Below are 25,797 nucleotides of genomic sequence, written 5' to 3'. Positions count from 1 at the left end.
AAGCTCATTGAAGTATTTGTTTATCTCAAGTCACCTGTGCCGGCTTCAGCCATCACAACCTCTTGCTGTGTATATCTCTTTGATTGAGGTTACTACCACTGGTGGGAATAAAATAACTGAGGCAACACAGTACTAGACATGATGCTTGCTGAAGGTCAGGTCTGACTCGTAATTATGTTATCATGTGTTATTAGACCAGTGCACAGTAGCATATAGATGATATATTTTGAATTTTTTTTTTTTAGTAGTACATCTCCCAGGACCCGAAAGCCTTAAGGAATGCAGAGATTCAAATGACCTTCCCAGTATACTCAGAGTTAGCTGAGGATTCCCAGGGTATTCAAGGTTAGTTGAGGATGTGAGCCTAGAGGACAGGCAGCTGACTCCCAAGCCTTCTGTCCCCCAAAAAATCATAACTCCTTCTTTTCAAAGACAGCCCCTCCATCGAGGGTTAGAGGGTTGGCCTCAGAAGAACACAATCATTATTTTGCAAAGACTCCTGATTCCTCGCACATTGTAAAACAAACTGGGGGGAATTATAGGCTTCCAGGTAGAACAGGACTTTAGGTCAAATAAACTATCTGAAACTTTTACATCCATTCTGTCATTAGCAACCCTGGAAGAGGAGCAACAGGCAGTTAATGATTGCTGGAGGAAGCGGGGCGGGGGTGGGGATCAGATACTGCAGCCTGTAGCATCTGGTATGTTACCTTTACACAAGTAAATACACAAATAAGTTCATGTATGCAATTCTAATTAAGTAGAGTGGGAAGCCTGACACCTAAGAGAATGAAGAAGACACCATCTAGGAGTGGGGGTGAAGAAGGCATTCAATAGGAGGAAGACAGGAGTAAGAAAGAATGATGGGGGAATATGATCAAAGTATTACATTTATATACATGCATATATGTGCATGAAATTGTAAAAGGATCAATTAATTTGACCCAATAAAGATGCAACTTGTAGTCAGTCCCCTAAGAGACTCAGGCAATCTGGCCTATCCAGCACTGGCTATGTCTCCACATGGAGCAAAGCGTGTTAGCTAACAGCCAGCTCTGTTGTGAGCTTCTGAGATTGTGCCTCGGAGGTCACACCATCTCCACCACAACCCAACACTCATCGCCTGTCTGGCCTCCATAGTTAATTATCTTGCTGTTACTGAAAAAAGCAAGCATTCCCATACATAGGTTCTAAAATTATTTTTGAGCAACATGAAGCTAATTAAACGTGAACAGATTTCTTTACTGTGTACTTTTCCTTTGTCAACCATGAGCCATAGTTTGTGATGAGCGGCAACTCTTTTGGGGTGGGATGTCTTTAGAATATGTCCCTTTCAGTCATTCTACTGAACATCCCTTTAGAGATGCTAAAACTCCTTTTTGTTCTCCCTAACAGTGAGAGGTCTAACACCTTTCTAAATTCTTTTATTATTATTATTATTTGGAACAGGTTCTCATGTAATTCAGGTTAGCTTTGAACTATATAGCCAAGGTGGCCTTGAACCCCTGATCCTGCTGCCTCAGCCTCCCCAGGTCTGAGATTACAGGCCTGTGCACTCATACTTCATCTATTAGACATAACTAATAGATAGTCATGCTATGACCTTTCCTCAGTTGTTGTCATCTTGCTTTTTCCCAAGTTATTTTGAGAACAGAACAACAGGTCAGTCGGCCTCGAAGCGTAGGTGAGCCTATGATCTGATCAACAGCGGGTTGGTGCCAAGAATAGGGGCACTCTTCTGGGATAGTCTGGTAAAGCAGGAAGAGCTGGATTCGCAAGGGAGCAGCTTCCTGCTTGCCTTTGTGCCACTTGTGCAGGAACAATAAAGAGGAAAGGCGGTTAAAAAAAAAAGTAAGATGGGTGTGTTGGGGCAGCAAAAAACGAATGCTTCTTAATAGCTCTCCCTGTAAGCAAAGGCTTTGCACTTAGACTTCCTCTCCTGTAACTGACTAGTGTTCTCCTGATGATTAGGTCTAGCTGGGAAAGGAAAAAAAAGGCAAAGAAAGGAAGGAAGGAACTAACTCTCCTTTAGACTAAGTTTTCTAGACATATAATTGTGGCCTTGTCAGCCAAGATGGCCACATCTTAGTGTTCCTGAGTGGGGAGCATGGTTTCACTTAGGGATTCTTTGTATGTGGTAGTCCCCCTGGAGGCTTCCCCCTGGCCATAACTTCTCTAGTGGACCTTGTCTCTTAAGCCCTTCCATAATCCAGTTCCAGTAGCTAAACTTTCATTCCCCCAGGGGAGAGAGTGTCTTCTAGGTTAGCAGATCCTAGAGTGGGCACTTTAGAGTCATTCCCTTTCATTTCTGCTGGTGACCAGGGCAACAGGGAAACCTGTGCAGATGCAGTTCATAAAGTTAGAGGGAATAGGACACAGTCCTAGAGCGAGCTGAAGAAAGGGTGGTGGAAATGGGGAAGGGGAGGGAGAGGGACAGAGGAGGGAGGGAGGGAGGGGAAGGGAGGGAGGGAGGGAGAGAGAGGGAGAGAGAGAGAGAGAGAGAGAGAATGAACAAGAGAGATGAATGAATGAAAAAGACATTCCCTATTTAATAAGAAACTAAGCCTTTCATGTCTAAGCAGTTCAGGTATCCATGGCTGTTAGCTCACTCAATAGGCATCCTGTCACACTTTCTTTCATCCAGTCTGAACTCAGCTCTCCTAGTTCTTTTGTAGTCACCCAGGTTGTTACAAAATAGAGACATTCCTTGATTCTGTCCTTTTCCCCTCATCAAAGAAAAGCATGCCCCACAGAGTCCCCCTGGGCCATTTGGCCAACAGAAATTTGCAAAATATCTGCATATACATAACAATATTAAACAGTGTGGTGAGAGCAGGGCAGGCAGGCAATGTTTTGGGGGAATATCACACAGTAGAAATGAGATTCCAGGTCCATAGCTGGGCAGACAGGAATTTTGCATTCTAAAAGTGAGTGTGGGGGTTGGGGATTTAGCTCAGTGGTAGAGCGCTTGCCCAGGAAGCGCAAGGCCCTGGGTTCGGTCCCCAGCTCTGGAAAAAAAAAAGAACCAAAAAAAAAAAAATAAATAAATAAAAAAATAAAAGTGAGTGTGGCCCCTATTTACGTGTCTGGCATTACACAATCCTTAGGAGTATTTTGTATCGGTCTCATGAGCAAGTCAAGAATTCCTTAAGCTATAGGAATTATGGCAGGACATTTACATCACTTGCCCGAGGCCACCACATGACTGCAGATAGTGCTCCACCTGGGATGTATCCTCAGGCTCTGGTTGTAACTCAAAGCTCTATCTGTCTCCTGAAACACAGTGATGGTTTTCTCCTCCCGGAATTAGACAGAGTCATAGCGACACCGGACTAATTAGGAAAGACAATTTATAGAAGAATCTTCCAAGAAATTACTACAAACCCAAGACTTTCTCATTTGAAAAGCCTTCCTTAGTCTTCTTTTGCTCAGCATTTCTGCTAACACTTCATTCAGGTAAAAAACGATCAGAGCCTCTGCCCCCATTCGTTCTGCTAGCAGGGGTGGCAGCCGGAGGAAGTTAGGCTGAAAGTCGCAGTGAGACTGCCCCAGAGACCTTAGATTTACCTGCTGTAGACCAGGGACTCTCGGTTATTGATGACTTTATCAGATTTGTATCTCCGAAAGTCTTCCCAAGCATCCTTGATGGCTGTGACGGTGAGGATGACACAGACCGGAACCATGCTCACCTCTGGCTGGAACGCATTGACCACGGGGATGAAATTCAGAACGACAATGCCCACAAAATAGAGATTGGCAAACCGGTGCAGCTGCTCAAAAATGTTCTTGGGTATGAAGGACAACACCGTGTACTTGCTGGTCTTGACTTGGTTTCCCCGATAATGGCGGTTGGGGTTTTCTTTGTAAGGCCATCCTTCGAAAGGCAGATTGGAGACCACGACCCTTTTCTTGTCTTCTTTCTTTTTTCTCCTTTTCCTCCCTTCCTTCCTCATCTCTGCTTAAGCCTGTCTCTTTGATTCTCATAATTTAATTAGCATCTTTTATTCTCCCTTGCTTAAAACTCCTCTTTCTTCTTCCAAAACTCACAATAAAAAAGTTAGAAAAAAAAGAAAAGAAAGAAGAAAACCAGCAAGTTGGTCTGCAAGCAGTCTGGGAGAACTCTCGGGAAGGAGCTTGCAGAGAATGGGTGTTTGTCACCTGGCACTTCCTTCTGCCTGTTTGAGACTCCACCTGTTGGCATGCAGGCGTCATCATCCACAGGTGTCTTCCTTTCCTACACAGGTGCACTAACGCTGGGTCCTAAAACCTACCAGGTTAGTTAACAAACCGATTTCTAGGCACCCTGATGCTTTAAAAAATGGCATACACTCTGTGTGTGTGTGTGTGTGTGTGTGTGTGTGTGTGTGTGTGTGTGTGAGAGAGAGAGAGAGAGAGAGAGAGAGAGAGAGAGAGAGAGAGAGAGAGAGAGACACTTCACCTAACACTCTCAAAAGAACTTCTTAGGAAATTAGTCTCCTATAATGATCTAATCGTCATAGAGTTTAATACTTGGGTTTCTAACCCAATTTTAAAAATAACACAGTGTCTGGGTGACTAAGAATATGAGGGTTTTCATGAGTTACATCGAGGTTTTACAACTTCAACCCTGTTTTTGACTAGATTTTGTGTGTGTCTCTGTGTGTGTGTGTGTGTGTGTGTGTGTGTGTGTGTGTGTGTGTGTGTGTGTTGTTCTCTTAGGATATGTCCTGGTACCCCCAGCCTCCATCCACTAGATGCCAGTAGTATTCTATCTACAACTTATGCCCAACCTATCACCATATGTTTAAAGGGGTGGTGAGGGGAGGTATGTGTCAAAATCACCTCCAGCTCATCATCACTGACTTAAGCAAACTTAATGTCTAAAAACAAAAGTCTTAAGCAATCAAACTATTATCTAAGAAAAGCCCCACAATACAACTGTCTCTCTCTCTCTCTCTCTCTCTATATATATATATATATATATATATATATATATGTATATATATGTATGTATAGTAACCCTCAATGATCAGCAGTGACATGTACACCTTGGTAATAACTCACTAATTAGACTATGTCCCACGAAACAAGAGGGAAATCATCCCCAACTAATCAAGGCTATTAAAGGTCATGGATCTTGAAGGAGAACCTACGACCTCCACTTTATTAAACCAGCATAATACCTAACTACACTTTAAATGTTTGTCTTTATACCCACATATGAATGTCACCCTTATACCCTCACTAAGGGATAAGGACTTATTTCTACCCATCGTCTTTTCAACAGCTAGAAAGCATTAGAGAAAACCACAACTAATCAAATGCCCAGGCTCAACTAATACATCTACAAAACATTTGCTCACTGAAGGCTCAGGAATCATTGGGGAAGTGGGGATTGGGAATATAAGAACCAGACGACAGGGGAGTTTGCTGTGAGACTATCTCCTAGTAATGTCAGAAGTTACACACAAAGTCTCACAAACATGAGTACCCGAACATAAGGTGAATGACAATAATAGACATGCTAATGTGCACTGGGGAAAGACTATGAGGCATCAACCCTAACACAGAACTACAGGCAATTAAAGAATATTGAAGAGCAGGAGAAATAGTCTTTCCCAGGGAAGAGCTTACTAATGTGCTCCCTAATACTAAATGGTCATCTCTGAAAACATACAAAAAGGAACATTATCCAGACTTAGCAGATTGCATTTAAGAATGTGTATATGCATATATGTATATGTATACATAACAGTAATTAATGAGAAAAGAGACAATGAATTTTAAAAAGAGAAAGGTATATGGAAGGATTTGAGGGAGGAAAAGGAGGGGGAAATGATGTAATTATACTATTATCTTTAAACTAGTAATTTAAAAGAAATTAAAAAAATATTTTAAAAGAATATATAGGGTTAGCTTAGTGGGTGAGGGTGCTTGCCAGCAAGTCTGATGACTTATGTTCAATACTCAGACCCTATATAGTAGAAGGGAAAGCCAACTTGGACAAGCTGGCCTTTGGCTTTCATATGTTTATTTTGGTGCGTGCACACACACAGAGAGAGAGAGACACACACACACACACACACACACGCACAAATAAATAAAGTTTAAAAGTCATATTGCTGGGGCTGGGGATTTAGCTCAGTGGTAGAGCGCTTACCTAGGAAGCGCAAGGCCCTGGGTTCGGTCCCCAGCTCCGAAAAAAAAGAACCAAAAAAAAAAAAAAAAGTCATATTGCTAGTAAAGATCAGTCCCTTAAATATGCAGGTGAGTTTATTTAACCTTCTGCGACAGAGGAAACCATACAGAGTCCCTCCTTACCTTTCATATATTTGAATGCTGGCACTGTTCATCTCTCTGTCGAAGCAATATCTCTTGAAGTCTTCTGTGCCATCTTTGACCATGATGACCAACAGGACAATGGCCAGTGGTAACATGGTGATTTCCCTGTGGAAGACTTCCATGGAGGGCATCCAGTTCAGAATCACCAGGAACAGGAAGTAGAGGTTGGCCCACCTAGAGGGACAAGCAAGGTGGGAGTGAAGCAGGGTGACTCTATCTTTTCATCCAGTCGTGTCTGAATCATTACACCTTCAAGGAAGTCTTAGCCGACATAGTTTACTTCACCAAATTCGCCCTATAAAGCACCACACACCTTTCCTTTCAAATATATTTTTCTATAGTTTTTTAGTCAGTTTGGTAATTTAAAAATTAATGTGTGTCTCCTTTACTAGATGGGGCAGTGACGTTTAATCTCTTCTTCCCATATATGTTTACCATGCAACACATGACATGATAAGTCAACACTTGATAAATGAGAGAAGCTTGCTCCATATGTACATTTGGATATCAAAGGGAACTGCATCTCTGAGTTTGTCTCAGTGGCAATGCTAGGCCAAGGTATGTATTGTTGGGGGACCCTGCTGCATACCTATGAAACTGCTCAAAGAGATTCTGGGGCAGGAAGGTGAGGAGAGTGTACTTGGTTGTACAGATGCTGTTGCCTGGGTACCTCCTGGAGACCTTCTTCCAGTCCTGGTGACACATACTGTTGTTGGGGTACACCACCCGTTGCTCTGTTGGGTTGTAGCTCTGCCTGCTTGTCTCCGGAGAAAGCAGCGGTGTGGTTTCTGAAGGGGACTGGGAGAAGCCATTTTGACTTCGCCATTTCCATCGGAGCCAAGAAAAGTCCAGGGAGAAAGTCATTTCCAGAATCAGGTGACAACAGTCTCCAAACACATAGGAAGTTGCTGTGGTCAGGAGAGCTGAGTGGAATGTGAACACAAGAAGTGACTATGGCAAGGAGGAAAACACAACACGGCATCTCTTTTTTTGTCCATGCATGGTCCAATCTTAAAATAGAAACAGTCCCTGCAATGCATCTGTTTTTAAGGTCACATACATTAAATAACCAATAAAAACAATATACAACTACCACAAGGATCAGTGCTGTGAAAGCGAGTGATGGGGTCAGTGTGGCAGGTGTTGGTGACATGGTTGGTGCTGTCATAGAAAAGTCAAATCTTGGTCTGCAAGGATGGTACGCTTTATATCATGATCTCTGGTTCATTCTTAATGGTAAACTTTTTCCATTCACCTTGTTCATCTTCAACATACAAAGAAGAAAGAGGGACTAGAGAGATGGCTTAGTGCTTAAGAGCACTTGCTATTCCTGCAGAGAAACTTAGTTCAGTTCCCAGATATCAGATGGCTGTCAATTATGTGCAAATCCAGTTTCAGGGGGTCTGATACCGTTTTCTGGGCCCTGTAGGCACTAGGTATGCATGTCATATACTTACATACATATACACATGACATAAAAATAAATAAACCTTGAAAATAATGAATTGGCTTTTAAAAAATGAAGAAAGCTATTTTTACCACTCTCTGCTCATGTGATTAAATTTTTAGAAATTTTATTTATGTATGTGGATATTTTATCAGCATATTTGTCTGTGTACCCCTTATGTGTCTGGTGCCTGCAGAGGTCAGAAGAGGTTATTGGAGTCCCTAGAACTCACTTACAGACAATTAGTTGTTAGGCACTATGTGGGTATCAGGATTGATCCTGGGTCCTCTGGAAGAATAGTCATGTTCTTAACCCTATCCATGTAGGAACAAATTTGAGAGGAACAAATTGGGCAGCACATAAAATTGTGTTGACATATTTTAAGACAAAATGAGAAATGTTATACTTAATTGATTTTTTAAAAAAATTAGTTAGTATATGGCTGGACAGTGGTGGTGCACATTTTTAGTCCCAGGACTTGGGAGGGAGAGGCAGGTGGGTCTCTATGAGTTCAAAGCCAGCCTGATTTAAAGAGAGAGAGAGAGTTCCAGGACAACCAACCAAGCCTACACAGAGAAATCCTGTCTCAAAAAACAAAGAACCAAAACAAACTATGTAATGGGTTTTATTATAACATATTATCCATATACGTCATCGTGCTTTGTTGTAATTGCCCCACCCACCCTCCCTCTCTATGCTCTCTGTACTTCCTCCTCTGGTTCATTCCTCCTTTCAGAGTCGCCTCCTTCAGTTTCCATGACTTTAGTCTTTAGGATTCTTTGACTATAAAAATTTTAACCTTCTAACATTTTAGATTAAGACATCAAATGGACGGGTCCGGGGATGTAGCTTGTAGGCAGAGAATAGAAAGCATGAGGCATTGGGTTCCATCATAAATAAACCTGGTATAGAAGTACCCGTCTGTAACCCAGGACTCAGGAGAAAGGCAGGCAGCTCAATGTCATTGTTTACTATACAGCAACTTGAACGGCAGCCTAGTAGCTTAGTAGGTTGTGTGGTTACCTGAGATCTCTCTCTCTCTCTCTCTCTCTCTCTCTCTCTCTCTCTCTCTCTCTCTCTCTCTCCTTTCTGTTTGTTGTTGTTGTTGTTGTTGTTGTTTTCCAAGATCTTTAAATGAGAATGGAAAGTGGAATGGGGCAGAAAGGTACTTTTCTAGGACACCTGGACACAAAGTGACTGGGCTTTGTGATCACTGTTAGTATTGTAACTATCAGCTGGCCTTTTCTAACTTCTTTGACTTGGGGATCATAACTCCATTTGGTTGATCTAAAAACTGAGTGCCTGGCCAAGAAGATGTTCTAGGTGGCTGATTTGGCTGTTACTATGTTTGGATTAAGACATGTCTAGGGCAGCAGTTCTCAACCTGTGGGTTGTAACTCCTTTGACAAACCTCTGACTCCAAAAATATTTACATTATGATTTATAATGGTAGCAAGATTATAAAGGAGCGATGAAAATGAATTTGGGATCTACAACCTAGGAAAACTGTATTAAGAGGTTACAGCATTAGGAAGATTGAGAAGCACTGTTCTGAGGGATGTCTGTGTCTCTCATGGTTTATTGTGGGATTATTGTGGGATGGTGAAAACTAGGAGGGGGGCCTCTTTGCAGATAAAGTAGGTCTCTTGGCTGTAACTTGTTTTGGTCCCATGCTGTATGAACTTCTCTTTTTGCTTCCTAACCATCAGAAAATAAAGAACAGAGGCTGGAGCCCAGCTCCAGTGGGTTTAGGACCCGAAGGAGGATTTGTGAAGTCTGTGAAGAAAGACTTGGATCAAGGAGTGCAATTCATACACTCTGGCACGGAGACAGCTCAGGACACCTGTCTTAGTCAGGGTTTGTATTCCTGCTCAAACATCATGACCAAGAAGCAAGTTGGGGAGGAAAGGGTTTATTCAGCTTACACTTCCATGTTGCTGTTCATCACCAAAGGAAGTCAGGACTGGAACTCAAGCAGGTCAGGAAGCAGGAGCTGATGCAGAGGCCATGGAGGGATGTTACTTACTGGCTTGCTTCCCCTGGCTTGCTCAGCTTACTTTCTTATAGAACCCAAGACTACTAGCCCAGCAACAGCACCATCCACAATGGGCTAGGTCCTCCCCCCTTGATCACTAATTGAGAAAATGCCTTACAGCTGGGTCTCATGAAGGCATTTTCACACCGAGGCTCCTTTCTCTGTGATAACTCCAGCTTGTGTCAAGTTGACACAGAAAACCAGCCAGTACAACACCTTTATTCATGTGTCTATTTTTTTCCACAGCTGAAAATGTTTTACATTCATTTTCTCAAGAACAGCCTCTTTTAAGAACCTCCTACATTCAATAATGTGCACACTGTACTTTTTTCTTCCTTCTCCTCCTCAATCCATGCTTTTTTCTGCTAACCCACAATCCACCTGGCCTCAGCAAGCAGTTAATATCTAACCCAGCACACCGGTACATAGCCAAGTGACTAGTTAGCAGTAATTGCAGTTACAGTATAAAGAGGTAATAGACTACCAGGAAATTCTAGTTTAATTGTTGGTAAGAAATGTCTCCCCACATCCTGACCAGGAGATCTAGTTCCTTTAATGCCCAGGGCTCTCAGCAAATTAGTAACCTGAAATAGTTCCTCATCCTTGCTTGGCGAATCTTTGAATGTTCCCATTTATTCTTGGAACCAACGATCCAGTAAGACCTTTCTAAATTTTTGATAATCACCTAATGGTTGTTCGGAACAGTTGCGTGGGCAAAGTGTTGTCAGAGCCAAGTTCCCATCGGCAGAGAACATCTGGACATCAGCTGACATACCCAGACCAGGCCCTTGTGTTGACTCAACCAAATCGTCCTTATTAACAAGCAGAGGAGTAGTGATCTCTTCTGCTCCCACGACCCTCAGAGATAAAGGAGAGTGAATCACAGCTGGGGCTTTCTTTTTCTGATTCTAGGGAAATGTCAGTCACAGACAAAGTAGAAGTAAAGCCAAAAAAATTGCAAACACAAGACAAAAGTGAACCAAGCAATCTCTCTGGAAAGGCCAGGAGATTGTGGTGCATGGATATCCTCACGGGTCCTTGCCATGTGGGGACCATGCTCTTCAGGCTGTAAGTTTGCTTTACACTTATAGGTCCTTCCAAGAAGATGCTTGGCCACCGTCAGAGCCTTTACACTATGCTCTGTCCACCACCGAGTTCTGCCCAAGTACATGGTGGTTTGAATGTGAACAGCTCCCCTAGGCAAATATTTTGGAATACTTGGTGTCTAGTTGATGGAATTATTTAAGAAGGATTAGGAGGTATGGCCTTGATGGAAATGTGTCACTGGATGAGTTTTGAGTTTTCAAAACCCCATACCATTCCCAGTCTCTCTCTCTCTCTCTCTCTCTCTCTCTCTCTCTCTCTCTCTCTCTCTCTCTCTCTCTCTCTCTCCTGCTTCATCATCTGTCATGCCTACCTCCCTGCTGCCCTGCTCCCAGTCATGGTGGACATGGGTTCTAATGCTCTGGGAACTGGATCCCCAAATTAAATGCTTCTTTCCTAAGTGGCTTTGGCCATGCATAGCAATAGGAGCTAAGTGACTTTGGATTGAACTCTATGACCCACTCATCTTCTTTTGCAGAAGTTGCTTTTCTTGGGTATTTTGGCCACAGTCACTTAAAGGTAACCTGCAATTGCAGAGCATGGTGCTGTGCTCCAGATCTCTCAACTGCCAGGCTCCTTAATGGAATCCACAACTAAATCCTCAAAGTTCCTCTAGACCAATTTTGCTTGAAATCCTAGAAGCAAATCTCTCAAAGATAGACTTTGCAAAGTTAGCAGTTGTATATAATGGTCTTTTTCATATACTAGGCTCATGGGATTATTTTCTCTTGAATAAATACATGAGTTATGTCAGTTGTTACTAATCTTACAATGAATAATCCAGGCTGCTATTGTAAATCTGATCACTTAGTGGTGGGGGGCTGGGGGGGTGAGGTGGGAACTCCATTTGTAGTTTAAATGATAATATTTTACTTTCCTGATGCTTACATGACCTCATCCTCATTCTCCTCATGGCTTTAATCAATCTGAATAATTTTTTTTAACCCACAGACATCGGAGCTGTGGGGAGCTCTTTAGAGACTACATAAACCCCTGTATCAGCTATGGAAAAAAATAAATGTAATTACAGATGCCCATCATAATGAGACCAAAAGCAATATTATGACATTTTGGAAGCCAGAAAGAATATTGTGTGCCTTCTTTCTCATTACAAAAAGATATGCTATTTTCACGGGCTCCTTTTTATTGCAAAGGCAAAGGAAATGAAAAGATAATTCATGAACAGAGTTGAAAATGCAAATGAGAAATCTTGCCTTGGCTAACAGCCTACACATTAGAGACCTCTCTCTTTTGGGTGGTAAGGTCTTTTAAAATAAAGACATTGGACTGACACAGGAGATGCAGGTGTTTGCTTGTGGGGTAGTTTTAAACCCCTCTTTATCATAATCACACTTTTATTTTTAATAACCAACTGGGCCTCGAGGTACAGGGCCATAATCTTAGCAACTCAAGAGCATGAAGGAGGAGGATCACAGTGTGAAGGCTTACTTGGGCTATGGTGTAGGTTCAAGGTCAGCTCAGGCAATTTAGAAAAGGTCCGCCACAAAAGTTAAAATTGGGGATCAAAAGAAGAATGCAGCTCAGTGGTACAGGGCTTGCCCAACATCTGTAAGGCCCTGGACTTAAATCCTACCAATATTTAAAGAACAAAGTATGATAGTCTTCCCTAAAAGTAAAGCAGATGAGGCTCTGGGGATGTTGTTCATTCAGAGTCTATTTGTCTTGTACACATGCAGGTCTTGGATTTAATCCCTAGCATTGGGGGGAAGAGAAAGCAGATAAAGATAATGGGTGTCAAATTAATGAAGGAACGTTTGATAATGAATTGGATACTTTCACAATTTTAAAGAAAGATACTGGGAAATCTTGACATCTTGTGCCTTTCTGATATGATATAAAGAGAACATAACATCACTTATGAGTCAGAAACATTATTTTAAAAACCCTCAAATTAGGGTTTAGCTCTCAAAATTACTAGCCTGTGCTTTTAAAGTGTCATAGATCAAAGAAAGCCATGGATCTGCTTGTGGGAGAGGGAAGTTTAAAAGCTAAATAGAATATTATTCTGAATGGGATTCTTGGCTGGAGGGCAGGAGGTAAATGAATTATAAGGAGCAGGGTGTGTTGGATCATACATAATATCCAATCATTTGGGAGACTGAGACAAGAGGAGGATTTAGAGTTCAAATCTAGCTTGAGATACATGGCCAGCCCCATCTCAAGAACAACAAAAAACAAAATAAAAACAAATCCAGAAGAAATAAAGACTTGCTTCCATGCATTAAGAAAATACAAGCATCATTAGGAAATGGGTGAAATTTGAAAACACAGTGCAGATTAGGTAGTGTAGTGTAGTGTAGTGATTTAGTAATGTTAATTATCTCAGGCTATTTCCAGTGATTGATTATATATATATATATGTATATATATATATATATTCTTGTTATTAGGGGATTCATTCTGAACTATTTAAGAATGGGGACAAGCTAGCACCATGATTTATAAAAACATGTTTCTTATGAACACAGACATGCATGTACACACACAGATTTACTGAAGCAGCATTATTTAAAGCATTATGTGAAGAGAAAAGTCAGGCAGGCTATGGGGAATGGTGCTACAGGCAGATGGCTGGATCTAGAAGCAGAAATTGGAATTTCTTCATAGGTCAAGAGGCTTGGCCACTCATGGTGGCAGAGGCCAGAAGCTGAGGCTAGAAAGACTGGGCTGGGTTGGATGACTCCTTAAGCTTTTATATGTGAGGAAGAGGAGTGGGAGTCCTGACAAGTGTGAGGCAGAGGTATGACGGGATGGCGGAGGTGGACTGCAAACATGAGGATGAGCCGAGGGACTGAGGCTGAGGGCTGGCAGGTAGCTCTGTAGCCTTCTACCCCGTTTATGGGCTTCTCAATTATTATGTGCTTCTTCACAGTGAAACAGGAAATGAGGGCTGTGTGATGTTTTATCTGAGGTGTGGTTTATTACCGCTCTCAGAATGGTAGAGAAGGGCATATATGACGGCCCAAGGTCCTCCCTGTTGTAAAGTTGTGTCTTTCTTCACTTCTTTAAAGGGTGCCTCCCATTACCAGTAAACTTGAGGATTACCTAGCTTCATTAGTTTATGCACAAAACCACCCTGCCTTTGAGTACCAGAATTATTTTTCTCTGTGCAGAATCTCTTTTAGATAGTAGGGGCATTCTCATGAGGTGGTCATTAGTCTAGCCTAATACATTAAAAAGGAATGTTATTTCTCAGACCTTAACTTCCTTGTTTTGCCTATCTCACATTACTTATTGATTTTTTTCCTTTCATTTCCTTTCATTTCCATTCCAGTACACTTCATTCTCTCATGTAAGGAGTCAACTAGTTATTCATGGAATCAACAGATGCTTATTGGACCCTTGCTTTGAATAGGATGAGTAAGAGCCACGTGGGCGTCCTTCTCCTGAAATTACTTTACTGTAGTTGAGAAATTGTAAGTGCCTATTTATAGAAGCAACATGTATATTCACCAGTATGGAGGAGTTTTTGAAGGAAGGCTAGACAGTGACATCACACTCAGTGAGGATAGAATTTTGTTTCTTAGGAGGTGGGGCTTCTGTGAGGTCAGGAGATCAATGGGAGACAGCTAAGGAGGGGTGTACAGATAGTATGTGAGTGAGAAGGGTTGGGGGGGTCCACCAAGGGTACTGAGAAGTAGTGGTCATACCAGGCATGGGGGGGAGGATGCAAAGTAACCCAAAAAGGCTAGAAAGTGGAATAGGAAAAGCTAGACACTGACATTCCTTAGTATATCTTTCAAGCATATGTACTAAAATGTACAAGTTGGGCAGGATCATGAGGGGGAATGAAGAACTCTAAAATTAAATTTAAACTCAATTTCTTGGGCCAGAGAGATAGCTCAGTCTATGAAGGGATTGTTCTGTGACCATAAGTATGTGGGTTTGATTTCTGGACCCAATGAAAAGCTGTGGCGTGGGAGAGTTGTTAGTTCACTTATAATCTCAGCACTGGGAAAACAGAGACTGGAGGATCCTTGGGGTTTGCTGGTCATCCAGCCTTAGTCTAAACAGCAACTCCCAGGTTCTAGTGAGAATCCCTGCCTCAAAAGTAAAGTAACATAAAATAATAAATGATGGGTAGCTATCTTGAGGAACAAAATTTGAGGTTGATCCCTGCCATCCATGACATGTGCACCCATTATAAACCCCCAACCTCTTAAAACACATGCACACCCCTGACTCTCTATTTCTTAATAAATAGTATGTTATCTTGATATTTGAATTAGAATACAAGAAAGTTCAGACATCAGTAAGCCAGCAAGCAGGAATTTTCAAAGTGCTCTGTATTGAGGGCTAAATGTGAGAATCTCAAAAAATACTTTTCTATTCAACACGTGATTAACCAACAATATTTGCCTTAGAAGAAAGGATCTGGAGTAGGCATGTGGGCATCCTTCACAGCTTCAAATCAACCATTTTATCACTGACTCCCAAACTGTAATTGTTCTTGAATTGCTTTCTTATTTCCAGCTTGTCCAAATACCCTTGGTTTAAACCAATGTGATAGAATTTAAGTCAACTGATCTTGAGGCTTAAATGTTGACTTTGATGATGTGTAAACACAACAATAACTGAAATTAAGGATTTTGATGTACTTTTTAATGTCTTAAGTAGGCACAAACAGGATCTGAATCCATTAAGATAAAAACCTTAAAGTGGTCTATTATAGTATTGGTCTATACCATCTCAGTCTCCTGTCCTGGGAATAAGGTTCAGAAGCATTTCAATGTCCCAAGAAGCCTTGGTCCTTCTCACGTGGAAGCTTGCCTATTAACAGGGAGGAAGCTCCTAACAGCTTTAGAAACTTTCCACCCCCACAGAAGGGTCACAACAACCACAAGAGCAGGTATTCATTAGCGTTGAAATAAATTAAAATTCAACTAGCCCTTTTCATTATGCATGTATTCAAGTAGGCCAGAGGACTCCTAGGAAATAGTTATCTTGTTTCTTTTTTTCCCCCACTTATTTTGATGGGATTCAAATTTTTTTGCATGTAGGCTTTCGCTTATTTTACAGGTGCAGAGATGGATGTCAGCAGGGGAGGGCAGAATAATTTCTCTCCAGAACATTTTCTTTCTTTCTAGTCTCTCTTAGGAAAAGCTATGTTTATTATATACCAAGATGTCCTTTTTTTCTGCCCATATTTGAGCATTTTAACCTTGACTGTATCATATAATTATTTCTTTCATTCCCTGAAATTATGATTGAGAAAATGGTTTAAAATAGTTTATTCAAGAAAATAGTTTCAGTTGTAGAAGCATATTCTAGAAGACAAAAATCAGAGTTGGAGAGATTCCCTAGTTAATGTTATGATTCTGAGACCCACACCTAATCAACCATGTTCTCATGGGAACAGACTAGGCAATGACTGAATAAGTTATAATGATTCCTGAATAGGTAAAAATTTTAGAGGGAGCCAAGAGATCCATCTGTCTCTTCCTCCCCAGTTCTGGGATTCCAAGTGTGAATCACAATATTTGACTTTTTTAAAAATATGGGTCCTGGGGACTGAATTTGAGTCCTCATGCTTGCAAGGCAAGCACTTCTGGGATGGAGTTATCTTCATAGCCAGATCTTTTAGGCACTAAAAATCTTCCCAGGGGGAAGAGTATGAGCCGTGATTATGCCTCATTTATAGACTACAAAGCACGTCCTATTATAATTATAATATATATTTTATAATATATAATTATAATATGACATATAATTATAATTAAGGTGCCATATGCTGATGCTGTCTAACAGAGGAGGAAATACTGTGTTAGAATGAGTGCAAAGAAAAGGGATTGCTGACTTTGGTTGGAGAGAATAGGGCCTTTGGGAGAATGAAAAAGAAAGAGTAGAGGCCTTAAATAAGATTAAACAAAGGATATAATTCTGTAGAAGATAATATAATATATGGGAGAAAAATGATTAAAAGGGAGAACTCTAAAACTCCCCAATCATCAGCAGGCCATGCTCAGCCATCACTAGTTGAGTTGATGATTTTTATTTTTAGTAAATTTTACTCCAACAGATTTTCAAGGGAAAAAATCATTTTTGAGTAGACAAAAAGGTACTGCTAGTTTATTGTGCTATACCCTATCTCTAAAGATCACTAGAACTCATGATGTCCCTGTTACGAAGCAAGTTGGCCTCCCATTTGGTATCCTTGGAGATCAGAACTCTCTCATCAATTGGACCACACTATCCCACTGTCTTTTCTCTTGCATTCTGGGTGTTATACCATGAATGTTCCTAAAACCGAGATTGTCTACAAAGTTCAATTGACTTTAGTAATCCTCATCTCTAATATAGGGACTCTCTGATGATTTGACATCCATCTTAATTCCCCTTCTACTGTAGCCAGTCTATTTTTAAGTTCTAATCATATTTGCCGCCTAAATAGTTTATGAAACTACAAACTCCTAATTTCCTCTTGCATTCTTGTTCACTCCTTTTGCAAGCAGCCCTCATATAGCTCCAGAGTTATTATTGCTCTAATGAAGAAGTCAGCCCACAGCAGTTTTCTTCTTACAGCTTTGTAAGATCTAGGTTTTAGATTCCACTGTTATCTATGTTATGGCTTCATATAGTCTGGCTGCCTTTGCCTACCTCTTTCCTTCTGGCTCTGTAGTCTCCAGATGCTACTGTGTGTGCATGCCTAGACTTCTGGTTACTTCTCTTCCTCGAACATTCTTTGCTCATGCTGCTTGGCATATGAGTCAAAGTAGGAGAAACTAAGCTAGGAGTCAAATCAAGGAACGAATTTCATTGGCTTAAAGTAACATCTGAAAAGTTTTCAAGTGAAGGTGACTATCCTCTATACAGTGACTCAGAGATCCAAGTTCCTTCCACCTCACCATTTCAACATTGTGGTTTTTTATATAGCCAGGTCAGGGACCCAGAAGTTAAATAGCACCTGTTCACAGTCTAATTTCTACAGCCAGAACCAGCCTCTTTGCCTCATCCTGACTGTATTGGTGGCTTGGCTACTTTGAAAGAATATGGACACTTAGGAAAGGAGTCCAGTGAGATCCACAGGAGCAGTGTACAGCCTGACAACAGGATATGGGCATTCCCATCTCTTTATTTTAGCCAATGGATATTCTACAATTTCTATTTCTGTTCTGCTTCTCTGGTATCTGAGTGCTATATTCCAAAGTGAACTTAAGAGATTATCCCTGAAACACATTGACCTGAGGTAGTCTACTAATAATCAGACAGCAGAAAATTCATATATGCTCCATGTACTAGACATTTCTTCAAGGCCCTTATGGATTTCTTGAAAGAATTGGCTGCCACAGGGATTATGCAGCAGGATGCAGAGTTCTTGAGCCAGTGAAATGATTGGATAGTTAGGATATATTCGCATGCACAGTTAGCTAGGTGGAAAAAAAATCAACAGTGAATTGACTAAATGGCTGATATAGAGACTCTAAGAAATGGAAGACATGATTCCTGAACAAGTAAAGTTGGCAATTCAGTGAATCAGATCTGGGTGTCTAAAGGCAAGCAGAGACCCAGAAAGTGCCAGAATAGGTAACTGGGAAAAGTTCTACTTTTTATCCTACCTAATATTATTCTGTGTAAGGAGCTCTGGGGACAGATGTGAGATCCTTACCCTCTTAACCACTGCGTAGACTTTACCACATGGCAAACCCGAAGCAACACAGTCTCCCGCACTCTCATGACTGCTCTCTGTTGAAAACTGAAGCCGCTTTGTCCCACTTTCCCTCCCTAGTCTAACCTTGATTTCCCAGCTATCCTTCTGACAAAAGATAAACGATCAGGGGAAATGAAAAGACAATGCAGAAAATCTTTTCTTTGTATGAGACAGGTAAAAAGAGCTGCATTATTTCATGTTAATATCCCTCCAGGCAGAAATGAGATTTCACTTAAAAGTTGCTTTACAGATTCTTTTGGTTTGCTTTAATGGCAAAATAATTAAGCTGTGTCTAATTAAAAGGGAATAAATTGCTCACAGATGTGGAATAAATCAGTGCTTTGTTGAAGGGTGGAGAGAGTTGTACAAAGTTCACAGGGCTACAAGCAATTAAAAGACAAGAGGCCAGATTGATTGACAAGACATCTCTGTGGAACAAGGAACACATTGATAAATACATCCAGGAAAGATGGAGGTGGGGGCAGCAGGGGACAGGAAATTTGGGAAGAGCTTTATCAAAGACAAATGAACTAACTACCTGTTTTGGCCAGACCTGTGAAGTAAAGTGAGAAAAAAATGTTGCAGGATTACTACCTCCAGAGGATTCTTCCTGAGGAGATGGTCTGTGACCACGCACTGGGGAGGAAGTCAAAGAGTGGAAGAGGGAGAGGAAAAGGCAAGGGGGGGGAGAGTTACTTAGTAAAGGCATGGAAAATCATAATTAAAGATAGGTAGGTGTTGGTGACTACCAGCAGACAAGTGAAATGCTCACTTAAAATATATATGATATGGTAAGAATGTATAATGTCTATCTGTGTAACCTTAAAATAGTTAATAAAACTTTACCTCATAGGGTCACTGACCTCAGATGATATCATTTGATTGGGAGGAGAGGTCTCCAGGGCAAGGAGGAGGAGCTGTCTCTAGGCTTAGGACAGTGCAAGGGAAAAAGATACAAGGAGGACCATGAGAAAGGCTGATGGGCAGCAAATGCTGGCCATTCCAACCGCAGACCAACTAGAGACATGGGATTAGGGCTCACGCTGATCTCATGGGGATCCTTGAGATCAGGGTAGGTCAAGTGAAGGAATCTGGTTTATTCATCCTATACTCAGTTGTGTGATCCTGGGAAGTCCTAGTTCCTTCTACATAAGTCAAGGGAATTGCTACGGCCCATGCATATTTCCTATGTTTTCATTTAGGTTCTCACACTGACCTGTCTGGGCAGCCTGAGAATAACCTTCCTCCCCAACATCCAGATTAGAGCCTGGGTTCTTTTTAGAGGAAAAAGGACCTCACGGGACATAGTTCTTATTCCAGAAAAGACCACATTTTCATCTACTTTGCTTTGGTTGAATTACTCTACTCGCATATGTGTTTGGGTATGGGCATTCTCATACTTTAAAAATAAACAACTAAACGCTCTCATCTCTGTCCTCTCTAAATATAACAGGATTTTAAAATAACTCTCAAATTCTCATCCTAACACAAGGAGGAATCTCAAGAAGAACCCAGCTCTTTCTAGTCATTGCCATGTGGATATCTTAAGGATGCAAATTTCACTTTGCTTCCAAAAAGACTCATTATCTTTCCCGATACATCTGTGGTAGCTAGCCTTCATATCTCATGGAATGGCAGAGTGCTTTCAGTTTTGACTGTGTTGTATTGAAACACTTTCCATGTCCTATTGATTCCAACTACAAACACTTGTCAGTTTTGTTCTTCCCTGGGTTCCACTACTACCCCACTCCACTCCACCACACCATCCCACACCATAGCACACTACACCACAGCCCATTCCACCCCACCACACCTCACCATACCGTACCCTACCACACCAAACCACATCCCCCCAAGTCCTATCCCACCTTCATCCTCCCACCCAGGCCCCACCACACCCCACCACACCAAGCCATGCTCCCTTCTTGTCTCAGTTGCCTGAATATCATTACATTTGTTCCCTTCTTTCTAAGTAAGTTTTCTCTCACCTAGTTTGTTCTTCAGGTAAGTCAGAAAGACATTGTCTAAGTGTACATCCATTCAAGGTATCACTGTACTTTGCTTTCTTGGCTTTGGATTTCCCAAAATAAAGTATAAGTAATATAACTTTAAATAAAACTTTAATATAATTTACAGAATGTTCCACCATTCTAGCCTGTCTTCCCTGTTTTTGTTTCATTATCTACAAGTCACCCTCTAATCTAATCATGGATTATTCTTTTCCTTTTGTGTACATCTTTTTCTCAGCGTTAACACCAGCACACTGTATCCCTACATCCATTCGGAAATGGATGTTCATTTATGTTTATTCTCATGAAAAGTGTGATTGGCTTATAGTTCTCTGTCATTATCCCATTTTAGCTCTCAGTCCTGTGTAATCAGCTATGTGCTTGTCTGAATTGAGGGCTTCTTCATGTCAGTCACAATCTACCCCAGTACCTCCTGGGAACAGTCATTATTCTACCTTAGTGCCTCCTGGGAACAACTGTTCATTTACATGTCCCCAGGTATAGTGACCAATTCTAGGAAGTGCCAGGGTTGTATGATGAATGCAAACCAATAATTTGTACTTATCAATGATTTAAAAACTTTCTAAAAAGCATCCTCGCTATTGAACTTTTCTCCCCAAATAGTTCTTTGAGGTCAGTTATGTCTGAGTGATGCGATTCTTCTTAATATCAGAATGAAATTCTCCAATATTCCTGTTTATGTGCATCAGAGTTTAAGGAAGTTGAGACTTGGCTTGGGAGCACATTTTGAGAGGACAATATGAAGCACTGGGATGAAACAATTCAGAAAGCATAGTAACTAACATCAATAAAGCACATGTAATTCATTTAAATAATAATAATAATAATAATAATAATAATAATAATATATGATACAATTTCACCAAGGACCTAGTCCCTAGAATTATTTAGTGTTTTTCTCTCTTGACACAACAAACTTGAAATTAATTTTCTCCATAGCTGCTGCTTGTTACAAAGCATTTAACAAAATTACTCTGATCTTATCACTTTGGTCTCCTAGGATCCCAGTGACTAAGAGTGACTGGAGTTTTGAGACAGAGGAATTAATTGGGAAGTGTGTGTGGCCTGTCCCCATTGCTCAGGACCACAAACCCTTTAGTCTTGCTGCTCAGGATTCTAGTAGATGTACTCATAGGATGCCCCTGCGTCTCAGCGAGCTCTTCCCCAGTAGAGCCAGAGTGTGCTTCACAATCACAATTCACAATCTTCACTGTGCCTTATCTTTTATTTCTCAGATGCCTTCTCTATTTGTTCATGACCCTTTAGTCCCCTCTTCTTTTATAAGTGACTTGATATTTGTATAGACTGGAACTGAAATAGACTAGGTCATTTAGAAGAGGTTCAGAAATGAGTTTGCACTTGTAATGAATTATCATAGAAGATGGAGTCTGGCTTAGGATGTATGACTGTGAGTAGGTCGAAAGTTGTCCCTATTGTGCAGATGAGACTAATTTCCCTTTCTTCTGGAATAAGAGCAATAATAACATATGATGTATGATAGAACGTGATAACATTATATATAATATATAAAATATAAATAAAATCTTGCAATGATAATAAAGATGAAGAGAGGTTGTATAATTTGCTTGAAATCACAAAGACAAAGAGCCTTATGCTCAGATGTACATTGTGCCTCCTAGTTTTGCATGTATGAAACATACATACCTATGCTTACCTCACTGTTTGTGATTACCCAGGGGGAATAGTTTTAAAAATAACCTTTTATGCTGCAAAGATAAAACAGAGAGCTCCTTCACAGGAGATTCTTTCTCCCTCAATCCTATAAAATCTACAGGACCCTATAAGAGGCTTCATATGATTGTAAAAGCGAACGTGAACAAGAATGTCCTATGATGGGCTGGAGGGGTGGCTCAGCAGTTAAGAGCACTGACTGCTCTTCCAGAGGTCCTGAGTTCAATTCCTAGTAACCACACGGTGGCTCACAAGCACCTGTAATAGGATTGCCCTCTTCTGGTGTGTCTGAAGATGGTGACAGTGTATTTATCTACATCAAATAAATAAATCCTTTTTTCAAGTTCACTAATTTTTTTTAAAAAAGAATATTTTATGATGAGATCATAAGCCTAGCAACCAGGGAAGGAAACAGATAAGAAGGAATGTCAAGAAGTGTAGATTACTTTATCATTTGAATACTCTACTGGCCTACTTGGCAAGACTCTGGGGACCGAGAAAGCAGAGCAGTCACAAGTCTACTACCAATAACCAGCAGCCTTCAGGAAGATAGTAGGGTGGCCCCAGGCCAGACTGCATGAAAGGGGCTAGAGAGGATACATAGGCCTCCAGGAAATATATCCTCTTGAAGACTCAGTCTCCAAGGCTTTAATTTTTCCATATCATTAAGCTCCAACTGTTGGCAAGAGATGCCTAGTGTCAGAAATGCACACTCTGATTATATTCTGACTGAGGAAGGAGACACTGACTCAACACATTTCCTGATGCCCAGAGGACTTGGTATCTAGTTAGCCAGCTTTCGGGTGTCATGGAGGCTTTACTATCTGACTCGTGGCACAGTGGCATGTCTGGGGTCTTTTGGCTTATTTTTCTGATACAGGAAATCAGTGTGAATAAACTTATGTGCTGGTAACTGTACTCAACTGCCTATCTCGCCTTTCAGTAATTTCATTTTGTCCTTTCACCAAAAGGTAAATGGATGAGTAGAAATGCATTTCCACATTTGTGATTCCTCTAAGAGCTGCTGTAGAGTTAGCTGATGTCTCACGTCTCTTACAAAATGGTTCCTGTAACAGATGCTCCCCAATGACTGAGGCTGTAAATGTATCCAGGCAACGTTTCCGTCTGTAGACCAGTAGGAAGGCAAACTACTGGATGATGGGTATGAGATATCAAAGGTCATGTTGAGAAGAGAGGCAAACTGCAATTTGGATAAATATAAATAAAATGTTTCTTCATCTGCTAGGTAGCCTTGGCTCTTATGGATATCTTACATAGAGTTAGAAGTCTAACCAGAGGAGTGTATCTACAGTAATATTTATACTCAAAATGCAACCAAGCAAAGCTTGTATATTATCTTGTATATTGAAGACCATCAGGAGACTTAGATTTGTTCAATGAGTACCAGCATTGGAGTGGCAAATACCCAAATAATACATTCTATAGAATAGGTAAGCAGTCCAGCCGGCGTATGCATGGGGACTGAGCCCTTGACAGACGTAGCCTTGTAAGTCAGTACAGACTCACACACATCGATCTCATTGATAACTAACCTAACATTAGTAATAACAAGAAGGGACAGTTTTCCCTCTTATCACACATAGAAAGTAAATTCAAGGTATATCAAAGACCTTCCTGAGGGAAGAAGGAATAGACTTAAAACACACCCTGGAGAGCAGCTTTGTAACTCTGAGGCATGGAAGAAATGCTGAGGACATCAATAATTGGACTAAAGATTGATGAATCTGTACCATATTAAAATGTGGAAATGGTCAACAAGGCAGGAGAAAGAGGAACGATAGAAGGAGAAGAGGAAAACCCATGCGACTCCATATAAAGTTATTCCTAGCTTCACTAGTAATCAGGGTCACACAAATTAAAACAATAAAGTGGTAACTGTCACACTACCAGACTGGCAAACACGTTAAAGCCTAGTGAATTTTAGATTTGGCAAAGATGAGGTACAATAGACACTTTCATTTGTAAGCTTTTTTTTTAAAGGTTTATACATTTTATGTATTTGAGTGCTCTATGTACACCTGCAGGCCAGAAGAGGGCATCAGATCCCATGACAGATGGTTGCGAGCCACCATGTGGTTGCTGGGATTTGAACTCAGAACCTTGGGAAGAGCAGTCAGTGCATTTAACTACTGAGCCATGTCTCCAGCCCCCATTTGTAAACAGTTATGGTACATGTGAAAGCGATTTAACTTTAGAAGGCAGGTTGAAAGTGCATAGGCTCATAGGCTAGCATTTCTACTCCTAGTGGTTATCCTGGAATAACCTATCCAAACGTGTACAAGGAAACATAATTGGAAATGTTAATTCCATCACCACTTAGGAAACTTATAAATGGAAGTGTGAATTATAGAAAGAAAAAGTAAATGGTAACATAAATAGAATGGGATTTTTGTATGGAAGACAGAAATAGACAATAGAAAATAGTAAAAATAGCAAGTTTCAGTAAGAGTTATTATTTTCCTTAGGTAACTCCATAAATACTGTGACTATTAACTTACAGTTTTCATAGCAAACCCATGATAGGGGCACTATTAGCATCTGTGTTTTACACATGAACAAAATAAGGAACAGAGAAATTTAATCACCCATTTATCTCCCAGTTGTCAGTGGCAGAACAGAGCCACAGGCCAGCCTTTAACTTTAGAATTGCTGCTTTAAGAGTTACACTCGTCTCAGCAAACAAACAAAAGTATAGCATTAGCTTAAATATTCAACTATGAATGTTATATATGGAGTATATCTCGTTTAGGGTTAGGTTTCGCTGCATTTAACAAAATAGTGGCATAAAAAAGGTGTTTACTTATGACATACAACCCTTTGAGAAGTTGGTAATCTAAGGCACATAACAGGGGGGTTCCTAAGTCATGAGGGATCGAGACTTCTCTGTTCCATTGTCCTTAGACTTGCTGTTTAATGTTAAGAACCATGGGGCTCTGACAGCTTCATCCATCAGTCATGTTCCTTGTAAGCAGGAAGAAGAAAAAAGGGAGGGTAGACAAATGTATACCTGCCTGGCAGGGTAGTCCCTCTGAAGATTTAAGAAAAGGCTTCATGGCCTAAAAGCTTTAATCTCATTGGCTGCGCCTCTCTTTTCAAGAGAAGTTGGGGTCTATAGTTCTTTAGTTAGAGTTTGAATGAACTCTATGGTCTATATAGAAAAAGGAAATATTGAGCAGACAATTAACATTTCTGAAATAAATATCACATATGTGATTACATATAATGCTTCAAACAAAACTATAGATTATTCATGTAAAATATCCTTTTAGAGTTCATACTTAAATAAGCATGTGTATGGAAATTAATACCAAATTCAGGACAATGCACATTTCAAGAAGGAAGAAAGGGGGTATGTAATAAACCAATCTAAAAAGATATCAAATTCAAGAATGGCTTGTTAAAGGCTTATCAGTTGGATGGAGGTCAGGGCCTATGTATCTCCAGGGGACATACGTGTATGCCTATATTTCTCCATCTT

The 25,797-nt window shown here is 40.7% G+C and overlaps 1 protein-coding gene across 1 annotated transcript in view; it reads right to left on the bottom strand.

The window, feature by feature from the left end:
• Positions 1 to 25,797, bottom strand: part of Atp10b (ATPase phospholipid transporting 10B (putative)) — a 175,367-nt gene that overhangs the window by 93,019 nt on the left and 56,551 nt on the right. Inside the window, exons 2-3 of the mRNA XM_032911974.1 lie at positions 6,911 to 7,208; positions 6,301 to 6,495 (exon numbers count right to left, since the gene is read on the bottom strand). Coding sequence (XP_032767865.1) covers positions 6,301 to 6,495; positions 6,911 to 7,185 — 470 coding nt within the window. The 5' untranslated portion in view covers positions 7,186 to 7,208. The remainder of the gene's footprint in view (positions 1 to 6,300; positions 6,496 to 6,910; positions 7,209 to 25,797) is intronic.

The sequence above is a fragment of the Rattus rattus genome, chromosome 9 (genome assembly GCF_011064425.1).
Source record: "Rattus rattus isolate New Zealand chromosome 9, Rrattus_CSIRO_v1, whole genome shotgun sequence".
In the NCBI taxonomy this organism is placed as follows: Eukaryota; Metazoa; Chordata; class Mammalia; order Rodentia; family Muridae; genus Rattus; species Rattus rattus.
This window is presented reverse-complemented; position numbering and strand designations above follow the sequence as displayed.